This window comes from Diorhabda sublineata, chromosome 9 (genome assembly GCF_026230105.1).
Source record: "Diorhabda sublineata isolate icDioSubl1.1 chromosome 9, icDioSubl1.1, whole genome shotgun sequence".
In the NCBI taxonomy this organism is placed as follows: Eukaryota; Metazoa; Arthropoda; class Insecta; order Coleoptera; family Chrysomelidae; genus Diorhabda; species Diorhabda sublineata.
The window spans coordinates 52,652-74,264 of NC_079482.1; the positions used below are offsets into that span (position 1 = coordinate 52,652).

The window sequence follows — 21,613 nt, forward strand, 5'->3', positions numbered from 1 at the left end:
GTCTAGACAGACAAGGGTCAAGGAACTATTTGATGCTATATTTTAGATTATCGTTTGTTTAATGTTTATAAGTAAATTAATGATTCAAACAATTTCAAATTATCTGAAGAAAATGCTTAATTTTAATTACTTTGAAAATATTAATAAAATAATAATAAAACATTAGCATTCCATAAAATGTAATACACTGAAATCGTTCATTTTCCTGGGAACTTTAATTGGACAAATCTCGTTAATTTTTACATAAAGAGAATAATATCTTACCTATATCAATAAGAAAATAGTTTTCACTTCACCATCGAAAACAAAATTGCACGAAATTTTACGAATAGAAAATTTAGCATCAAATATGTCTGCCCGAATTTGTAATACTGTCAAAGTTTCATTATCTAAATAATTAAATGCATTGTTTAAAGCATGTGACGTCAACATTTAAAATGCGCAAGTCAAAAACAAGTCTAGACATTCTCAAAGAATTCGAAAGGGGTTAATGAACTTGAAGATGTAAAGTTTTCATTTATTAAATAATAAGTAATTAAATATTACATATTTTGTTAGATAATTTCCATATTGAATAAAATAGTGTTTTCAAAGAGCAATATAAATTTTTAATAATATTTCTAAGAAAGTTTTGAATAATTAGTGATAATAGATATAATACATACAATAAAACATGGCATAGATTTAATTATTACAATTCACAATAACTTAATATTATTAAATGGCTATATAAGTAGAGGTTATGGGCAGTAAATAATAGTAATTTCCTTTCGGGAATCTATATACTTTTAATGTTTTACGACATACCTACCTTCGTTTTTCGAATTAGTACTTTAATTAGTGATTACATGTACATGAAAATTTTTATATAAATTAAGGATCGTAGAATTTGAAACAATGTTTCAAAAAAATTAGTTGCATATGTATAAAGACAAAATAAAAACATTTTTGTTATCTTGATATCGAGAATTCTGTGATTTTAAAACTTCCCATAATGTAGGGTGGTCCTCATCCCCAAATTACATAAACCATATCAGAAAATATTCTATTGAATGTTATTTTTCTAATGAATATCAAAAATAAATTCGAAATGTGAAGTAAATAAGAAATTCTTCCAACAAAGATGAGGGCGTCTAAAAAGGGGCTACACGGTCAATTTTCGTTATCGGTATTAAATCCTCAACATGTATAGATATTTTGGTATTACTATCTATTATTTATGTAGAATAATGCGATTTTAAAATTTCTCATAGTGAAGGGTGGTCCTTATCTCTCTAACAATTCTGTTGAATGTAATCTCATAAATATCAAAAAAAAATATATTCGAAACAAACAATTCTTGGAACAAAGACAAAGGCATCCAAGAAGGGGCTGCACGATCATTTTTCGTTATCAGTATTAAACCCTCGATATAATGTAAACAAACTATTCTACAAACAGATAAAAGGGGTTCCTAAACTGCACGGGCACATGTTGTTTATCAAATATAAATATCAACCCAAGGATACCTTCAACAAAAAAAAAAGGGTCTAATAATGGTCAATAACAGAATATAATATAAACGAAATATTTCTAAAATAAACACACCAGAATCCATTGTAAACCATTAAAAATATTGAATTATAAACACTCTACAAACACCATAAGAATTTCTTATAGAATAACCATTGTTTTTCTGAACATATGATGGCTAATATTACTAATCAGTGAAAAGGAATTCATACAGATTATAAAAATCCTTGAGTAATTTTTTGAAACAATTGAGAAAATTTTCCAAAATGATGTATATATATAGGGTGAGTCTTCTGTATTTGACATTCATTTAGCTATTTAAACATCAATTACGGTTACAATCTAAACTTATCTACAGGACGTCCCAAAAATAGTTAAAGAATATACGATCTTAGCATCTATATAACACCTAGTTATTAATTCTTATTTCCTTGCATACTATAGATGTTACACAGAGTGTACCAATCTTACACAGTAATTTTGAGAGATAGCAAAAAATGTGTAATGATATAAAAATATCTTTAATGATCATATTAAATTATCCCGAATTATACATAACTATGATTAACAACTTGTATATTATAGTGAAATCAGTCTCCTATATACATGGCCTTTAATTTTCTTTAAATTACTTTTAAATACCCTATATACTGTATTTTATAAAACAAATTAAATTTTCGTTAAACTAATAGATGTTATAAAGCACTTGATAATACAGTATGATACATTTGAATGCAGAAATAAAATAAGAGTTTCAAGTTTCCGGTCACCCTGTATACAAAATAGAAAATAATTACAATTCAATCGACTATAGATATTGTATTTTATTAAGAAAGTCAGTTAGGTAAATTTATTTTCCTTTAACGTACAATATATGCTACAAAGTGTTATTTTATTTATTAACAGTTTTCATATAAACTTGTTTATATTTTAAAAAACGTTATTCTCAATTTTTAAAAATTTTATTTTTCGTTCGTTCGAGATATTTTCAAAATTTTCGAATTATTAACACACTTACTTTCATTTATGTAAAACTACTAATAACATGCTACACTTTTGGAACTTTTATTCTATATTAAAATGATATTCCAACTAACATAAATGTCACTTGGTTTGGTGTATTCATTTTTAATACTTTATATATTTTTTCAACAAAAGAAACATCAGGATATTGAATAGTAATGAACTTGACCCTTTCCATCCATATCTTTGATAGCACTTTCATATGGGAACGTTGGCTGCTTTTACATTGGAGGCATCAGGTACTCTTCAAATCTGAAATTGATAAAGGACAAAAATTTAAACAGGCAGATATATGATCAACTTTTAAGAGTCCAAAAACATTCATGACAGCAGTTGAAATATAATAAAACTGATAACTTGCATAAGAAATTTATTGATAAAAAAAGCAAATCTAGAATACATCTTTGCTTTAACCATTTTCGAAAAAAAACAATATAACGAATCAAGTTCTGTTTTCATTTGTACCAAATACATGGAGATTTATTATTCTAACTATCATACAACGATTGCCAAATATATGAATATACAAAAAGAATTTTTCAAAGTTCAATGCAACATCGAATAAATTAGAAAAGTAATATATTGATGAAATTTGAGACATTCAGATACATACTCACCTTAAGAGTTGTCAGCTCAAGTTTAACTTGATCAATAACTTCAATTTGCCTGAAACAGTTGCTCTAGGTCCTTTAGATGTGCTGTTCCAGAATAAACTTTAACCTGCAGAATGATCGTTATCCTAATTTGAATTTGATTAAATAATTTATTTAATACCTGGTAAATTTAATGTTTAACTTGCAACTGCCCCCATCAACGTTTTTAATTATACATTCTATCAAATAATAATGACAAATTTGTAGACACGTTTTGAGTGCAAATCTTCAAATTTCCCATATAAAATATATCTTAGTTTGATTTTAAGCATTGCTTTTCCTTCCCGTTAAAATATGAAAATATAATCAAATTATGTTTACATAGATATGAAAAATATGATTTACATGTACTACTACGAATTTAGTGTTAATGATGAATAATACAAGAATTAAAATTATACTTATAAGTCATAAATAGAACAGTGTTATTGTTATAGCCCAATAACAAACCCTAATTCCAAAAATGAACCTAACCTTAATATAATCTTGTTCTATTCGAAAATTAAACATATTTAATGGAGATAGCTCCAAAATATTGAATTCTCGCCTGCAAATCTTAATATTTGAATTAATTTCATTTATATTTAGTTTATTATTCCATTGAGGTTAATTAATATTTAAGAGATGAACATCTAACCAATATTTTATTTAAATAAAAAAGAAGACTATATATCCGATCGAAAAAGAAGAATTTAATATTGAAGAAAAAAGAAGAATTGCATAGTTCAAAAAGTTAAGCTCTCTCTGTTTATATTTTCTCTTGTGTAAACTCAAAATAATTACATATTTTGTGATGGATTATATTGTAGGAAATATAGCTGATTTAATAACGTTGATGATAAAATTAAAGTCAGGAGAATTTCAGTCAAACTAAACGAAAAGAAACAAGGTAAGGGTAGAAAGTTGGATATCAAACAACAAGTAAACCAGAGAGGAAACACTAATCTGAAGAAAAAAATCTTTATCAACTAGTAAAAATAATATGAATTAACACGATAATGAAATGAGTAGCTCGGAATCTATTTTGAAAACAAAAGGGGAACAAAAAACGCAAAGAAAAAAATAGTATGAGTGATAATCAACAAGGAGAGAATGTAGATAATATTTCATCAATAATTTATAATAAAATGAAAAATAAAAAAAAGTATCAAATGATGGATTGCAGCACGTTGATGGTGAAAAAGAACAATTAAATAAGGATAAGGATACTACAGAACCAAGTCCAAAAAAAATAAGGTAAAGAAAAGTCTGAAAGTAATGAAGGCAAAGAAAGATAAATTATTAACAAACAGTGTTGTAAATAGTATAGTTGATAGTGAAATGTTTCTATAAATTTTAAAAAAGAAAAATATCAAAAGTGTTTTAAAAATATAAATATGGACCAATTGAGGAAACATTAAGGTTTAAAGGTAACCTGTTGTGATCCAAAAATACCCAAAAAGTGGCTGCCATCAAAAAAGAATTTCATCCTGATCTAAAGAGTGTGTATCTATCTTTTGTTTTATAAGGTAATATTTAATTTCCAAATCATATATATTATATTTTTTCAAATGCTATCTAAATTTATTAATTAACAGATTCAACATAGGTAACTAATGGAAATTCATATTAAATTTTATTATTGATTGCTCTAATATTTTCTCATTAGTATTGGCATTTTTTACAGATTTGTCAAACAAGAAGATGCTCATAATGCGGTACAACAAAATTGTAATGTTTTCAAAGAAAAGTATTTGTATGTTCGTTGGTGTGGATCTACTACAAAAAATAATGAGTGCTCTGGCAATATTTGTTGGAAATTTGAATTTCTGTAAGTTTTTTTAATGTCATACATATTTTTGAATATTCAATAAGTATTAATTATATTTATTATTCATTTGAGATTTAAGGAGCTGAAGAAGAGCAGTTATGGGAACCTTGTAGTTTGATAGAATCAGCTGTTAGAATTGCCAGAGACCCTCGTACCAGTATGGGAAAAGGATTAAGCTATGTCAATTTCAAAGATGCCATACAATTAGATCTCCAAATGGAAAATGTGAACCTTGTGATCGGGAATTGAGAATCAAAAGCGAGTCGTATAACTGGTTGCGGATATGACAGGCGCTACAAAAACACTTTCAGTAAAAATTAAACAAGAAAATGTGTAATTGTAGGAATCTCCATGAGAAAATGCATGATACCAATTGTTTTTTCGATACTTTCCTTTTTCTGATGTGTTTTTTTTTAAATATCAAATTTGTATATAATTGATTTAGTATCACCCTTAAAAAGAGGTAACCAGTCATACACAGTGCTTAGAACTGGTTGTTATTTTATCTATGAGTCGTATAACGGGTTGCGGATATGACAGGCGCTACAAAATACGTCAGTCCTCTGTGCGAGAATGTCCGAACCACGGTTATCACTATATAGTAGAGAGGGAAGTTTGTGTCTTATTGGACAGATGGCGGTGGGTGAATCAAGAGAAAAAAATTTAATTTTCACGAAAACCATTGCCCAAATTCGAAAACTGATGTGATTTTCGGAATCTCCATGAGCAACAACTTCCATAAAAATCAAATTTTCGCGACTTTTCTCCACTTTTCCCCTCTTAATGATTTTTTTTTTTCGGAGAAACTGATAGCTTAAATTTTCAAAGAAATAAAAATGACAAAAAGATCTTTTGTCCCCGATTTCGCTAGAATTTTCCACGAGGGGGTATTTTGATATGAAGATCCTAGAAAAGTTAGGTTCTCCGAAAAAAAATCATTAAGGGGGGAAAAGTGGAGAATAATCGTGAAAATTGGGTTTTCACGAAAACCGTTGCTCAAATTCGAAAACTGATGTGATTTTCGGAATCTCCATGAGAAAATGCATGATTCTAAGTGTTTTTTGGATACTTTCTTTTTTCTGATGTGATTAGATAGTTGTTTTTAAAAATATTAAATTTGTATATGATTGATTTAGTATCACCCTTAAGGAGAGGCAACCAATCATACAGAATATTCAGAACCGGTTGTCGAATAACACGAAGACTATTAATAGTTTCCGGCGTCGCTCCGTAGACGGCGACAAAATCGTAAAATCATAGGAAAAGTAAAAAGATTGTGGTTTTATTTCAATAAAATTTGTTATTTTATCTATGAGTCGTATAACGGGTTGCGGATATGACAGGCGCTACAAAACACTTGCGTCCTCTGTGCCAGAATGTCCGAACCACACTCTCATCACAGTTCTCACTGTATAGTAGAGAGGAAAGTTTGTGGCTCATCGGGCAGATGGCGGTGGGTGAAACAAGAAGAGAAAATTGAATTTTCACGAAAACCATTGCCCAAATTTAAAAACTAATGTGATTTTCGGAATCTCCATGAGAAAATACATGTAACTACGTGTTTTTTTTCGATACTTTACTTCTTCTAATGTGATTAGATAGTTGTTTTTAAAAATATCAAATTTGTATATAATTGATTTAGTCTAACCCTTAAGGGGAGGCAACCAATCACACACAATTCTTAGAACTGGTTGTTGTATAAACAGGAAAAAGAGAATATATAGTTTCCGGCGTCGCTCCGTAGACGGCGACAAAATCGTAAAATCATATAATAAATAAAAGGGTTGAGGTTTCATTTCAATAAAATTTATTATTTTATCTATGAGTCGTATAACGGGTTGCGGATATGACAGGCGCTACAAAACACTTGCGTCCTCTGTGCCAGAATGTCCGAACCACACTTCCCTCACAGTACTCACTGTATAGTAGAGAGGTAAGTTTGTATCTTATCCGGCAGATAGCGATGGGTGAATTAAGAGGAGAAAATTGGATTTACACACACCTACACTGTAAAAATGTTTTGTAGAATAAAAAGAACTAAAAATGATGTTGTGAAAAACTGAATCAAGTGCCTAATTTTGGGCTTTTTAAAAACATATATGACAAAGCAAACACTTTTTGTCATTTTGTGTTACTTTCGAAAGTTTATCGATAATATTAGAAAATAGAAAAAAGACAGGGCGGTTATCGTTCTTAAATAACGATCAAAAGGATCAAAAAAGGTTCCATTGAATGTAATGTTTCTAGAAAATAGTTAATTTTATGTTTCGGCAACAAAAAAAGTATAAAAAAGTTGCAATCCCTCAAATTAGAAAAAGGAAGTCCATCATAAAATATTAAATTCTTTTAACTAAATACCGACCTACCCGTATACTAAAAATAGTTTTTGATATTTTTGCAAACTCTGAAATTGTATTATATTTTTGAATATGAAAATTTTACATATAGTGTAGTTCCATACAAAATAATTGAAGTGATATAATTATCACTTTAATAATAAAATTAGAAAACGCCAAGTATCACCAATCAATAGTTTAAAGTATCCATGTTCATTAAATTTAATGATAATCTACGTATGAATAGCAAAAAATTTTAATTTCTTTTTAGGACACTAGATACATATATAATTTCATTAGTGATTACAGGTAGGTACATGAAAATGTTTATTAAGTAAAGAAAGAACGTAGAATTTATACAGTGTTAAATTTATTTCAAGTTTCAAAATTTCTGTTTCATTTTCTACGCAGTAATAAATAAAGCCTTTATCAAGTGCAAAATTTTGGATATTACATTTAGAATACTAATTACAAAAGAAAACATCTAGAACAGGTATATCAGTTTGCTTAAATAAACAAAAAAGGGTGGATGGTTTTCGAAGACATCTAATAATTTCAGTATCCATTCTTGGAACAAATAAAAAGTAGGTAGTAGAGGGTTATTTTTCAATAACACATTTATATTCTGGGTATAACAAATGTAGCAAAAAATAGTAAATTCTTTGAAGGATAAAGAAAGGGTCTGAAAGGTTCCACAATTTATCAAAATATGGATCGTAAATATTACATTTGGACCATAAAATAAACATAAGATTTTAAAAATAGAATAACAATCCCTCCAAAGATATTGAAATATCAACCCTAAAAACTATCTTCTACCTACCTACGAATTATTGTACCCTGAGAAGCTCATACAAGAAATTAAATAATTGAAAAGTGAATGTATAAATACCAATCAGTCACTTGAAAAATATTCTCAATTTTCTAAACAACTTCATCGGTTTATTTTTTTTTTTTTTGAGAAAAAAATATATTGAAGCATTTAAGTTTCATGAACAAATTGCGCACTGAATTTAAACAGCAAATTATTGTCTATTTCCTATATCTACCAATTATCGAACAAAACGAACGAATACCAGAAAAAAATATATTTGAGACATTGACATAGAAAGTCTTGTATGAAAGAGAAAACTCAATTATTAGTTTAGTAACAACAATAATATATGAAAGGTTATTTCAGTTTCAGCTGAGTTTATATTAGTTTATTAACAAGGATTAAAATATTGAAGTCAAGTTAAAAATAAATACTCGTAATTATGATATACATTTTTATTTGACAGTTGTATAAAGTACATCCGATTCGCTTAAATACCAAAGGACACATTATGATCCTTATCACATAACATATGACTAGATGGTAACCAGAATTATTGTCAACGTATAGAAATTTATGTCAATTTAATAAGAAGTCAGTACAAAAAAATATCCACACATCGGGTACTTTTGAATAAGTACCAAAGAAATTAGTATAAATCTCATTTTAAATTACCTACATCTATTCGTAATACCCTTTATATAAAAATACAAATATCTTGTTGAAATACATGAGAGAGTCGTTATTTTTTATGTATCAGACAAATGAACATTGCTTAATTAACTTTCTTTATTGTTTTTAAAAAAGAAAAATTTGTAAGTTAAAATATTCATTTCTTTTTATTAATAAACGACCCTACGCCAAGCATTAACCAAACTTATTGTTTTTCTTTTGGACTTTTCAGTCTATAGCACCAAATCACAAGATATTGAAAAATTAAATAGTGAGATCCTCCCAATCCTCTTTTTCGCGTGGGGATAACACAATTTGTAAATGGGATACTCTTGACAATTGATCGTATATTCTAGGCGCCAATGGGTTGTTTGTGAGATCTATTGATTCTAATGAAGGAGCTTCTTTCAAACAATCTACGTCCAAATCTACAACAAAGAAAATTATTTTACACCTATTATATGTATATTTAAGGTAATTTCAGAAATAAACATGAAATGAAAATATGAACAGCTTGTCTATTATGAAATAAAACAAAATGTTTTAATTGAAAAGAAAATTTAAACTTTTACTTACCAACTATACTATTATTACTAGCATTAATGTGCCTTAACTTTGGTATTTTAAAGATACAACTGGGCAGTTCTATAAAAGTATTATAAGAAATGTCTATTCTCTCCAATTCTCCTAACCCGACGCATTCATCAGGTAATTTTGAAACTTGATTGTGCGACAAATTAAGATCTGTGATAAGATTGAACTTTGTTGCAAATTTGGGTGGTATTTTAGTGATAACATTATCGCTGAGATCACAGGATTTCAACTCAGTATGCCTCATTAAATGGTAAACTGCATCTGGTACTTGCATTAACTGACAATCAGATAAATCTGAAACAAAAAACTCTATGAATAATACGAATTTTGTTAATGCTATTAAAAGTTTACGTCCTTCCTAACAAAGGTACCTGACGAATCAACAATCAGATATTCTTTTCATTCTAATATCTTAAATTGGGGCTAATACTATTGCAGTACTCTACCGTTGCTTGTCTTTTTAACTCCAATGAAATTAGTAATTTTTCTTTAACCATTATAATTGAAAAATTCTGTGGCCGATGGACTTGCTTCCAAGCTATTTTCTTCCACACACAAACTTTTTTTATCATAATTTCGTTGTGATAATTGAACTAACCTAACCTTAGATGTATGTTAAATCATGATATAAAGACTACAAGGTGTGCTATAGCGCACCAGCTGAGAAGCAGCCAATGAGAATTCGCTCCCAAAGAGATGCGCAGGACGAGTCGAAAATGAGCCCTCGGGAAGAACACACCTTGTAGTCTTTACATCATGCGTTAAATGAAAAATTGGATTGCGATGAGAACTGATTGCGGTAATCAAACAACGAAAAGTATCTTATTTAGTACACATCCTGCGAGGACTGAGATATTTAACTCTCAAGCTCATATCGAAGGAAAAGATCGACTGACAACATTCCTGCCTTCTGATAATAGATTAGAAGTTTTGGACAATAGAAAATGTATGGTGATTTAAGATGAAGAAATTAAACTGAAATATTGAAATTAAGATGAATCTTAAAACGATCTCATTACCTCTTGTAAACATAAAGACTAGGAAACAGAATTTATTGTTGCCTACCTATTATCCTATCAACCATATGGAGGTAGTAACTTTCTCATCATTTTAATTAGTTACATCAGATTAAAATACAAAAGTACCTATTATATTAGTTTTGTTGAGCAAGATCGACGTTTTGCGTAATCAGAATAGAAAATTAATTCAAGAAGAAATTTGTTATTTATAGTTCTATTTGCGAATTTTCTAATTCGTGCTCTTTTAATTCTTCAAATACGAAAAAATTGTGTTAAATAGTTTGAGAAATGATGATGAGTAAAAAAGAAGAGGATTAAACCGTAAATAGGGTTCGAAAAAATATATTTTAACTATAAATATAAAATAAAGTTATTGAAATAGCAATAAAAGCCGTTTAATAATAAAGAACGTACCTAAATTTTGATTATTAGTAGCCTCTTCGCATTTATGAATCACTCTTGTTACAGCGGAAGCCATTTTGTTTTGTAAAACAACTATTAATAGTCAACTGAAGGTTGTTACGTAAAAACTTTGATCTATAGAATCGCCACAGTCTACATACGACAGCGACTTCTAAATTTATTCAAACAAGCTGTGTACTATGTCGAGCAGTGGTGAAGCATAATGAAAATAATCAATAATAATAAAAAACAAAATATTTTCACACGTTCTAATCAGAAATTTTTCTGCGTGTATAATTTTATTCTTAAGTTAGGTTATAATTGTTGAAATCGGGATAAATTATTGAAATATTCAAAACATAACTACTACTACTTCTTAAATACCTATCTTAAATTAAGTTAGTTAAGATAACGTAAAAAATAGTTTTTTATCTAAAAAATTAAACGTAATATGCGGTTTTTAACTCAAATAATGGAACGCCGGAATCCTTTTAATCATAGACAAACGAAGTAATTATCAGATACACAATTAAAAAGGGAACGGAAATTCACAGTAACAAAAAAGAAAGTGGATCTATCTGTTGGAGAAATTGTGAAAATAGATACTTTAACAATAAAAGTATCACGTTAACAGATGTTTTTTTTAATTTTTGTTGATCAGCGAATTGGATAACGTCACGCTGCAATTAACAAGGAAGTTTTTCCCTTAATTTTATCGGTTTAATGTTAAAGAAATTATTTGATAATATGTACTTTTAGTTAAATAGATGGATCGATCTTTGTTTATTTAAGTTATTTGCTATAAAGCCAATGAATATCTAGAAACTAACTCTCTACTATCATATATAAAAATACAAAATTATTTCAACAGATTGACAACAAAAAAAATAATGTAGTAATTAATATCGATGGTATGGAACAGTTACAAATTTATTCTGTTAATTTACTGTTGATAGATTTGAGAAAAATGATAATACTGTTAGTGGATTTCGATCTGGATTATTTATATTTTAAATGAAGAGTTCAATTACTTGTAGATCACGGAAGCGGCTGTCAAAATTTAACTATCTTACCTATAATTAAAAAGTTATTTCTAAACGCGGGTTACTGCGCCGCAATATAACAGCTGGTCGAGCGTTGCCAAATGAAAAAACGTATTTTTAAATATTTTCCTGTAACGGAGTAATTAAATTGAAAATACTTTTTGATTTAAAAGCATCTAAAATAATTTGATATGAAAAATTCTTGATATTTTGTATAATTATATTTATTCCAATTTTGTAAACGATATAGAGGTACATTGTTCGAAATTTCAAGGATTCTAGGAGAAGCAACCTTTCAACAACCGACCGAATGTATCATCAATTCAAGGTACCTTCCTGTTTTTACCATAAATAGTTTAGATTTCTCATTTACTTATCGATTCCTTTTAAGGTTTTTCTAAGGCTAACTAGCTTCAATTATAAGCACACTTACATATCGTTAATTTAATAACATCGATATACTTGATAACAGAAACTAAATAAAAAGAAAGTAATCAAAGATAATAAATTATTTTAGGCCTTTTTTATCTTAAAAAATGTTATATGCTTGAATATAAATGAAATATTAAGTAGATTTCCTTACAATTCTCATTGAATTTCGCTCAAAATAAATTTCAATTTTCACAGTTCCAACGGTTTTATGAAATATTTTTACATTTGTTATATTGCCCTCAAAATTATTACCAGCGATTTTTCGTAGTAACTTTTATTGAGATTAAAAATAGTTTTTTTTGTCTTTTTACAGTCAAGAAAACTTCCATATAATTTCCAATTATAGATTTAATTCAGAAAATACGTAAATGTGTTCAGACTTCTATAAAAATTTTCGGAAAAACCTCGAAATTTCCACATAGAATTTTTGTGAACAAAGCAAATGATGACTAACTCACTATTTTGACCACCAGAGAAGCATCTAGAGATGGTTTTAACAGCCGTCACAAAATTTTTATTGTATGATAAAAAAGAGTCAAGCCATTCAGTTTTTTTTTTACTATTGATGATAAACCGAAGTTTTTCTATTCCCCTTGAATCTGCCTATCTTTCCTATGTTATTTATACCTCTACATATCGAAAGATTGGTTTAGAAGACCTTAATAAACCGATTTTTCCAAGATTCCTCAGCTTACAAAGCACTTCTACAAAACGAAGTTTTTGTAGGAAAACCTCTACATATCGAAGCCCAGTCGAAAAAATATGAAGCGTTTAACTTGAACAAGTAAGCTTGTAACTACCCCACTCACATTTGTTTCCAGTTTGTTCCAGTTTCTGTTAACAGTTGTGCAATAGATTTCGTCTTGTGTCGTACTACGTATGAAGAAAAACTGAAAGTCGTTAAAGCTGTAAATGCCGGGGTTGAAAAAAAACTTATCGATAAGTGGCAAAAAGCAACAGAATTCGCTAAAGAACTCGGTAAACCAAATTTCCGTGCTAGTAATGGCTGACTTTAGAACTTTAAGAAAAGGAATGAAATTGTTTTCAAAAAAATTACCGGGGAAAGTACAAGTGTAGACGATAATGTGTGTATACAGTGGAGTGAAAAATTTTTTGAACCAACAAAAGGGACGAAACTGGACTTTATTATCAGTGCTTACCGGACAAAACCTCAGCATTCGAAGGGGACTTGGTTAGGGACTAGAAATTGGTTTTTGAAACAGCCATGATCACCTAAGATTTCTACACTAGAGGCATCTAGAATGATCTGCTAGTACTTGGAAAAAATATCTAACTATCAAAAATAGCTTCGATTTACCGAGGTTCGACTGTATTAGTTGTAGGTAGATTGTAGATTGTACTAATTCAATTAAGATATAATCAAATTGCTTTGTTTTTATTATAAGACTGCGATAAAATTTCAAATTTTGTGCAAAATAGAGTATAAAACAATAAAGATAAATGTTGTGAATAATTTTTATCAAAATCATGCGTAATAGAATGTATGTATACGCGCAAAGTTCGTTCTTTGTTCAAATAGAATATTATTAAAACGTGCACGGTTTGAAAATGTATTTGGTACATATATCGAATAATTTCCTGTTATCGAAACCACCTTACTGCAATTTGTTTAAATCGATATCCACAAAACGAATCGTCCTGTTTGTTACCCCTGTTATCACATAAATAAATTTCACTAAACGCGGATGAATCACTGGATTTTTTCGTTCACAACACTCACCAAGATTTTCATTTTCTTTAGCATCGTTACAACGTCCGATGACCCGTATTACGGCCCTTCCGGCCAATCTGGTACAAATCATCATCGCTCCCAGCCTGGGATCCGGTTCTCCTTCAGCTTCTTGAGCAATTTCCTGCGGATATTGTGACGGTGGACGCATTTTTTTTTCTTTCGAAATAAAAAAAAAAAACTATCACAAACTGATAACCGACGAGCGATTTTATGCACTTTCGGTATCACTTTTGCTGACAATCAATTAGATTCAAATGTTTTGTAATTAGACGCGACGCGGGCTTTTTATATTCTTCCACTGGCTTTGTTTATACTTTCCCCTTTCCCCACTCGCTAGCCGATGCGTCTGAAAATTAAGCGTGATATGCGTCGAGACGCAAAAGAGCAATGTGCCGGTGCGTCGTAACAAGTCCCGTGTTTTTGTTTTGATACATCCGAATTGTCTATTTTTTGACTTTTTACTTGTTTTTCCAAATTTTTATTTGTAAATAATTAGGTGATAACAATGTCTCAATAATTTTACAAATCATTAAATACAGACTACCCCAATTTACTCAAAAAACATCTTTTTGGAGATAATAAACAATTTTTTAATCAAATCAACAATTGATATTAATATTAATGGTAAATTTACGCCTTAATTATACACTGGCGAGCAAAAAAATGAAGTCACCTTAAAATTTTCATGTTCTTTGAAATTTTACGTATTCGCGAACTGTACAACGTTGCATGTGCTTTTGTAAGCTGAATGTGACACTCTATACTAAAGAAAAATGCATTTTTTTTCTTGGATTTAATTATTTATTCTGAGAAAGCAAAAAAACTAACATTTCAGGCGAAATTCAACATTTTGTTGTTAGGAAAGATATGGAAGGAACAAAATAAAAAAAAACTTGACCCCAATAACGTGTTTTACCTCCTTTTGCTTGAAGTCGGCGCGGTATACTTTGAATTAAGATGCGGATCACATTCTGGTCGATGTTATCCCATTCCTGCAACAGCAATCTTATCAGCTCCTGGGCCTTTCTTGATGCTGGCGTGTGTCTGCGGATCAGTCGTCCCAACTCGTCCCAGACATGTTCTATGGGATTCATGTCTGGGCTGTGGGCCAGCCAGTCACACCGCCTAATTTTTACCTTATCCAGATACTCCCTGACAATTCTGGATGCAACGTTCCCTCATAGTCATCGGAAGCAATTTGCCTACTAATCCTTATCAATATTGACACTAAAATGATTCGCGATTTCTGAAGTGACCTCAATTTTTTGCTCGCCAGTATATTTTTAATTACTTTTAGATTCAATAAAAAACGGTAACAACTATTTAAGTTGATATAGATAACCAAAAAAAAAAGCGGAAATTTTGTTGTTTAATATAAAATGAAAGCATAAATAACGTATTTATGTGCTTATTGAAAAATTTTTCCAAAATAGCTTGTTTCTAAGTCGTCTTGTTCGATGTTATATCGTTTAGACCGTGTACAGACGTAAATAAATATTCTGAGAATAAGATTTGGCAATTTTCCAAAACATTCTTCACGAAAATCTGAATTGAGGTCGAGCAATCGCCTTACACCTTTATACCAAATTGCGCAGTTTTGACTTTTGGAATTTCCCTTGATACACAAAAATATATTTTCTTTGTTGTTATTTGCCAAAAAGTTCTATTTTTAGTCCCACTTTACGAGGAAATGGAAACACGCTCAAAACTTGAATATATACGAGGGTATATTGAAAAATTCTCAGCCTACTATAGAACGAAATAAAATTTCAGTGTCAAAATATTTTATTACTCAACATTTTCTCCTCTTAATTGGACACATTTATTACCTGCAACGTCTCTAGACCTTTCAAAAAAAATCTTTTTTCTTGTTCTGCAAACCAAACCTCCACAGTTTTTAGTACCTCCTCGTTGAAAGAAAATTTATGACCTTTTAAACTTTTTTTCAATTGAGGAAAGAGATGATAGTCGGATGGAGCCAAATCTGGTGAATAAGGGAGATGTTCTAGTAATTCAAATCCTAAATCACGAATTTTTTGTATGAGATTTGTGTGCAGAGGCGTTGTCCTGCAAAAACAAAACACCTCTGGATAGCTTTCCACGTCTTTTCTCTTTAATTTTTTCCCGTAGAGTGGTCAGTAATGTCGAATAGTAATATCCAGTTATCGTTCTACACTTATCCAAAAAATCAATCACGATTACTCCATGGCAATCGCAAAAACTGAAACAAGAACTTTTCCAGCAGATTTTTGGACACGAAACTTATTAGGTCTTGGAGAACCGGAGTGTCGCTATTCCATCGATTGTCGCTTCGTTTCTGGATCGTAGAAATGTACCCAAGTCACATCAATAGTAACAATTCGGTTTAAGAAGTCTACGTCGTTTTCAAATCGAGCACAGATCGAACGCTTTTGGTCAACATTTAAACATTTGGGGATGCGTTTTGCAGCAATTTTTTCCATGTCCAAATTAACGTGAACTATATGATGAACGTGTCACGTCATGAACTGCATCGATAGTTTCGGGAATTGACACAGAAACTGGAAAATTTACATCTTTTGAAGCTGGCAGTCCAATTTTTCACGAAGGACATTGATCACCAAGGGTATTAACCATATCTTCGTAAATCTGCTTACCTCTTAACCCTTTTAAATACAGGTACTTGATGATGGCTCGATAATTTATTGCCTAACTCTGGTTTATATTACTTTTTCGACGTCAAACTTTACACTAACACTTCCAATAAGTTATTGTTCGTTACTATGGTAACGCATTATTTCGTTTATGCGGAAACGATCTCAATGTCACACCCTTATAAAATTATAAACTACGGCAACGTTGTTAAATTTACAACTATAGGGATAAGAACGAAGCCCTCAAAAATCCCATGAAGGATCAGTGGTCCGGAAAAACACCTTATTTATCCCATTGGACGAGTGTATTTTGTCAAGTCCAGCCGTTTTACAAACAAAAGTATTTCACATAGGATTTATTATTAGTTTTATTTGCAAGTTTTAGTTATATCATATCTAATGTGTTAATGAAGATTAACGAAATAAAAATTTTTGACTCATTTATTTATTGGAGCCTTTCATTTTCGTAATTGCATATAATTACTATTTACACGGAAATATACTACAGAATATTTTATTGTGACTATTCAGGTTACCAGAATTTGTTAACCATAATGAGATTATTTAATATATTGTGTACTGTTGGCGAAATCTCCATAATTATATTTATTAATTTGTTTAGATTGAAACATATCGAATATTCATTCAGTTTTATTTACAAAATATTCTTTATTACTTTTAATGTTTAACGTAGAATTTTCGTCATGAGACGAAAAGTATAATAATATACCTATTTAAAGTTTGGTCAACTTCCAAATTTCAAAATTAGGAATTTTTCATGCCAAGATACATCTAAATAAAAATAGAAATAACTTCCTTCAGAAAAAAAAATATATTTCTAAACTATTTAAAATAGTACAAGACATATTATATGTATTTGTATAAATAAACGTGGGTTTATACAAAATAATTTCAATAATTAAAAACAAAAAAATCATTTTAAGCTCATAGACTTGAATTCCTCGTCGTATTCATTAAATGACGCTTCACGAAGTTCCATATCTCCGTACGGCTCAAAAAACTTTGTATCTCCTTGACCTTGAACTACAGGAATAAATGTGGGTTTGTATTTTTTCGCGAAAACGATATCAAAATCTAAACCCTTAAACCAATCGTGTCCTTTTATATCTTTCGTTCCACTTTTCATAACTCCAAACCTAAATAATAAAAATTTCAAAATGTTCCTATTAGTTCAAAAACAAATCACGTTGAGAAATATCAAAGCGATTTATTCGAGTTAACTAAAACTCAACAAGTCTGTTATTTTCTTCATATTTCAATATCCTTATTTTACCTTTTACTTCTGTCCACTTGTAAAATGTTAGTAACTAAATCTTTCGCTGCTCTGGAAAAGTGTGGGGGACAAGAAAATTTTCCCGAAACAATTTTTTCGTACAATTTCATGTGATCTTTAGCGAAAAACGGCGGAAAACCAGCGCACATTTCATATATTAATATACCTAATGACCACCAGTCCACTGAATAATTATATCCTTGACTAAGAATGATTTCGGGGGCTAAATATTCGGGAGTACCTATATAAAAATAAACATTCAAAAATTATCCGTCTTCGAGTTTATACGAGGATGTATTGATATCTAATACTTAGCCTAGACCGGTTCCATGCATAAACAAAATATTGCGTTACCATAGCAACGAACAATAACTTAGTAGAAGTGTTAGTGTAAAGTTTGACGTCAAAAAAGTAAACCACAGTTACGCAATAAATTATCGAGCCATCATCAAGTACCTGTATTTAAAAGGGTTAAGAGGTAAGCACATTTACGAAGATATGGTTAATACCCTTGGTGATCAATGTCCTTCGTGAAAAATTGGACTGTAAGCTTCAAAAGATGTGAATTTCTTAAACCGAATTGTTACTATTGATGTGACTTGGGTACATTTCTACGATCCAGAAACGAAGCGACAATCGATGGAATAGCGACACTCCGGTTCTCCAAGACCTAAGAAGTTTCGTACCCAAAAATCTGCTGGAAAAGTTGTTGCTTCAGTTTTTTGGGATTACCATGGAGTAATCGTGATTGATTTTTTGGATAAGGATAGAACGATAACTGGATATTACTATTCGACATCACTGACCATTCTACGATTTACGAAATTAAAGAGAATAGACGCGGAAAGCTATCCAGAGGTGTTTTGTTTTTGCAGGACAACGCCTCTGCACACAAATCTCATACAAAAAATTCGTGATTTAGGGTTTGAATTACTAGAACACCTCCCTTATTCACCAGATTTGGCTCCATCCGACTATCATCTCTTTCCTCAATTAAAAAAAAGTTTAAAAGGTCGTAAATTTTCTTCCACCGTGGAGGTAATAAAAACTGTGGAGGTTTGGTTTGCAGAGCAAGAAGAAACAATTTTTTTGAAAGGTCTAGAGACGTTACAGGTAATAAATGTATCCAATTAAGAGGAGAATATGTTGACTAATAAAATATTTTGACACTGAAATTTTGTTTCGTTCTATAGTAGGCTGAGAATTTTTCAATATACCCTCGTATATATTTAAGTTTTAATTTTGCAGGCTGAGAATTTTTCAATAAATTTTATTCTCTGTAAATGTTATTTCGTTTACCAATTACTAACTAACAATAATATCTTGTATTATCCTACCACAAAGTGTGTACGTCCTCTGGCTATCAATTTTCTTGCAAAAACCCAAATCCGTAATTTTAAGGTACCCCGACGAATCTATTAGTATATTTTCTGGTTTTAAATCTCTATAGACGATACCCAAGTAGTGCATATATTCGAAAGATAAAATAACTTGCGCCGTATAAAATTTCGCCAAGTGTTCTTCGAATTTTTTTAGTGACCGTAAATGGTAAAACATTTCGCCGCCATTAATGAAAGGCATTACGAGAAATACGTACACGTTATTTTTAAAAAAATGTTGTAAACCTAAAATAACAAAACAAATTAAAATAAATGTATGGAAAATACCAAGAAATTTCCGGATATTTCCAAATTAGGCGATTTTGAGTTAAAACCTAAAATCAAATTGGGCGGTTTTGATTTTATAGATTCTAGGAGGTTTTGGAATACTGAATAAGTCTATTAACTCTTGACAAAATTACGGGCACGTATTTTCGAAATTTTGGAAATTGAAGCTCAAAAAAATGTTGAAACGCGAAATCATTCAATAATAATTAATTAAAATTTTGGAATTTGGAATATTAGAATTTTTTTACAGATTTGCCTGTCTAGTGTTTGGCGACAACAAACTATAATTTGCGGTATTAAACAATATCAATTTGTGGATTTTAATCTGGAAAAGCAGTTTTTTCAACTTATTCTTCAAGTTTTTCAAAAATTAAGTCGCAAATATATGAGTCTTATAAACGTATCCGAATAGTTTTAAATAAGAGCAAGAATCGTCGAAGAAAAACTGAAATATCTACTTACTTACAATAAAAGGAAACTTGAAAGCATCTAAAAATCTTATTTCCGAAATAGTATGCGCCACCTGTTTCGTTCTTACAATATTAACTTTTTCCATAATTTTCATAGCATACATATTATCGTCCTCTTTGTATTTGCACAACATAACTTTTCCAAAAGACCCCGTTCCCAATACTTTCATCAATTTGAAATCCTCTAGTTGCGCAGTAATCTTCATTTCCCCTTCGATGCGTGCCTCAAATTCTTTTTTACTCCTTCTCAAATACGTTTCAAAAGTTAAATAATGCTTTTGAAGCTTTTCATCCGTCATGATTTTGCTCTCGACGTATTATGTCAAAATGACACTTTTGATAAGCCAAACGTCGACGCTTAACCGACCGAAGTGTCAATTGGAACATTTTTTCCCGTGCTACCAATGAACGAAGCAGAAATAATCGTAAATCAACAACGAAAATCGAGCGGAAAATTGCATGAAATAAATGCAAGAAAAGAAGCAAGGAAAAGTTTATTGGTAACCGTAACTAATTAACACTTCGTATAAAATCGCAATTTTATATGAATCCACGCCCTTTTGTTTTTAAATAACCCTCACGTTCATCCAGTATTTTTTTATTAGACATTATCAACTCCTTAACTTTTATTTTTATGTTAATACGATAAACCCCATTACACTTTATTAATTCGAATAGTGCCACCGTATGAAGAAGCTTGTGCATATTAATCTTGAACTACTATGGGTAAAAACTTTCTTTAGTAACTGATACCACAGACTTACACTTCTCCAAAGAAATGAGTTCCGATAAATTGACGTCCTGAACGTATGCAGACGAACTAGGTGTTCTAGGTTGGATTGCCTTGGACTCGGAAGAGCATTTGCCGTAGTTATATCGGTAGAACATAGTCAGCTCATCTATGTTCTAAGCTATCCAAGTTTCTGGTCAACTCCTGATGGTTCTATTACACATTACTCATTGTACAATTTCGAACTAAAGTCATATCAATTTTACTACCAGTCTATATCTACTTTTCGTTTTTCTGGAATCTCAAACTCTACTCTAGATCGACCATAGATCCGTTTTTAGTTAATATTATAAATATAAGATTTATTGAAAACTCTTTGTTTTCAATAATAATTAATTGCGTTCAACTTTTTTTTATTTTCGACGTAAACAACAATTTAGATTCTACGTTTTTATTTTAAACAACAATAAATTCGAAATGAAGATTTGCTTTGATAAATCGTAAAAGTTTATTATTGAAACGTGGCTTCAGTTTTAGTCCAAACTTCGAATTTATTATGGTTTCGGAAATAAACACAGTCGTCGATGTATAAATATTAAATTTTAAACGCGGCCGCCTGGTTTTGCTTTTCATAGCTCCGATTCTATTTTTAGGTTAGAACAAGGTCGTAAATGCAGACACATTTATACTTCATGGCACGCGTTTCTAATTTTCTTTTCTTCCGCATTACGAAAATTATCATTGTGGAATCATGGA

General features: G+C 30.2%; 2 protein-coding genes and 2 long non-coding RNA genes across 5 annotated transcripts; 1 reads left to right on the top strand and 3 right to left on the bottom strand.

The window, feature by feature from the left end:
- Positions 1–499: 499 nt before the first annotated feature.
- On the bottom strand, positions 500–3,756 carry LOC130448745 (uncharacterized). Its single transcript, XR_008910371.1, has 3 exons — positions 3,310–3,756; positions 3,153–3,255; positions 500–2,787 (listed from the first exon to the last, which is right to left on the bottom strand). It is a non-coding gene; the product is annotated as an uncharacterized LOC130448745 (long non-coding RNA).
- Positions 3,757–3,907: 151 nt separating this feature from the next.
- Positions 3,908–5,375, top strand: LOC130448767 (uncharacterized). The gene is made up of 3 exons (XR_008910376.1): positions 3,908–4,696; positions 4,855–4,998; positions 5,071–5,375. It is a non-coding gene; the product is annotated as an uncharacterized LOC130448767 (long non-coding RNA).
- Positions 5,376–8,980: 3,605 nt separating this feature from the next.
- LOC130448811 (leucine-rich repeat-containing protein 40) lies at positions 8,981–14,363 on the bottom strand. 2 transcript variants are annotated; one of them, XM_056786341.1, is made up of 3 exons: positions 14,052–14,363; positions 9,397–9,708; positions 8,981–9,248 (listed from the first exon to the last, which is right to left on the bottom strand). In XM_056786341.1, exons 1-3 carry the CDS (start codon positions 14,209–14,211, stop codon positions 9,085–9,087), a joined length of 636 nt encoding a protein of 211 aa, XP_056642319.1. In that variant the 5' UTR covers positions 14,212–14,363; the 3' UTR covers positions 8,981–9,084. The 2 variants fall into 2 exon arrangements, with proteins under 2 accessions (XP_056642319.1, XP_056642320.1); XM_056786342.1 differs by lacking the exon at positions 14,052–14,363 and adding an exon at positions 10,848–11,896.
- A 3,267-nt stretch (positions 14,364–17,630) lies between these two features.
- On the bottom strand, positions 17,631–20,426 carry LOC130448694 (cAMP-dependent protein kinase catalytic subunit alpha-like). The gene is made up of 4 exons (XM_056786169.1): positions 20,120–20,426; positions 19,328–19,615; positions 17,991–18,231; positions 17,631–17,853 (listed from the first exon to the last, which is right to left on the bottom strand). The coding sequence occupies exons 1-4, from the start codon at positions 20,424–20,426 to the stop codon at positions 17,631–17,633; spliced, it is 1,059 nt and encodes a 352-aa protein (XP_056642147.1).
- Positions 20,427–21,613: the final 1,187 nt, after the last annotated feature.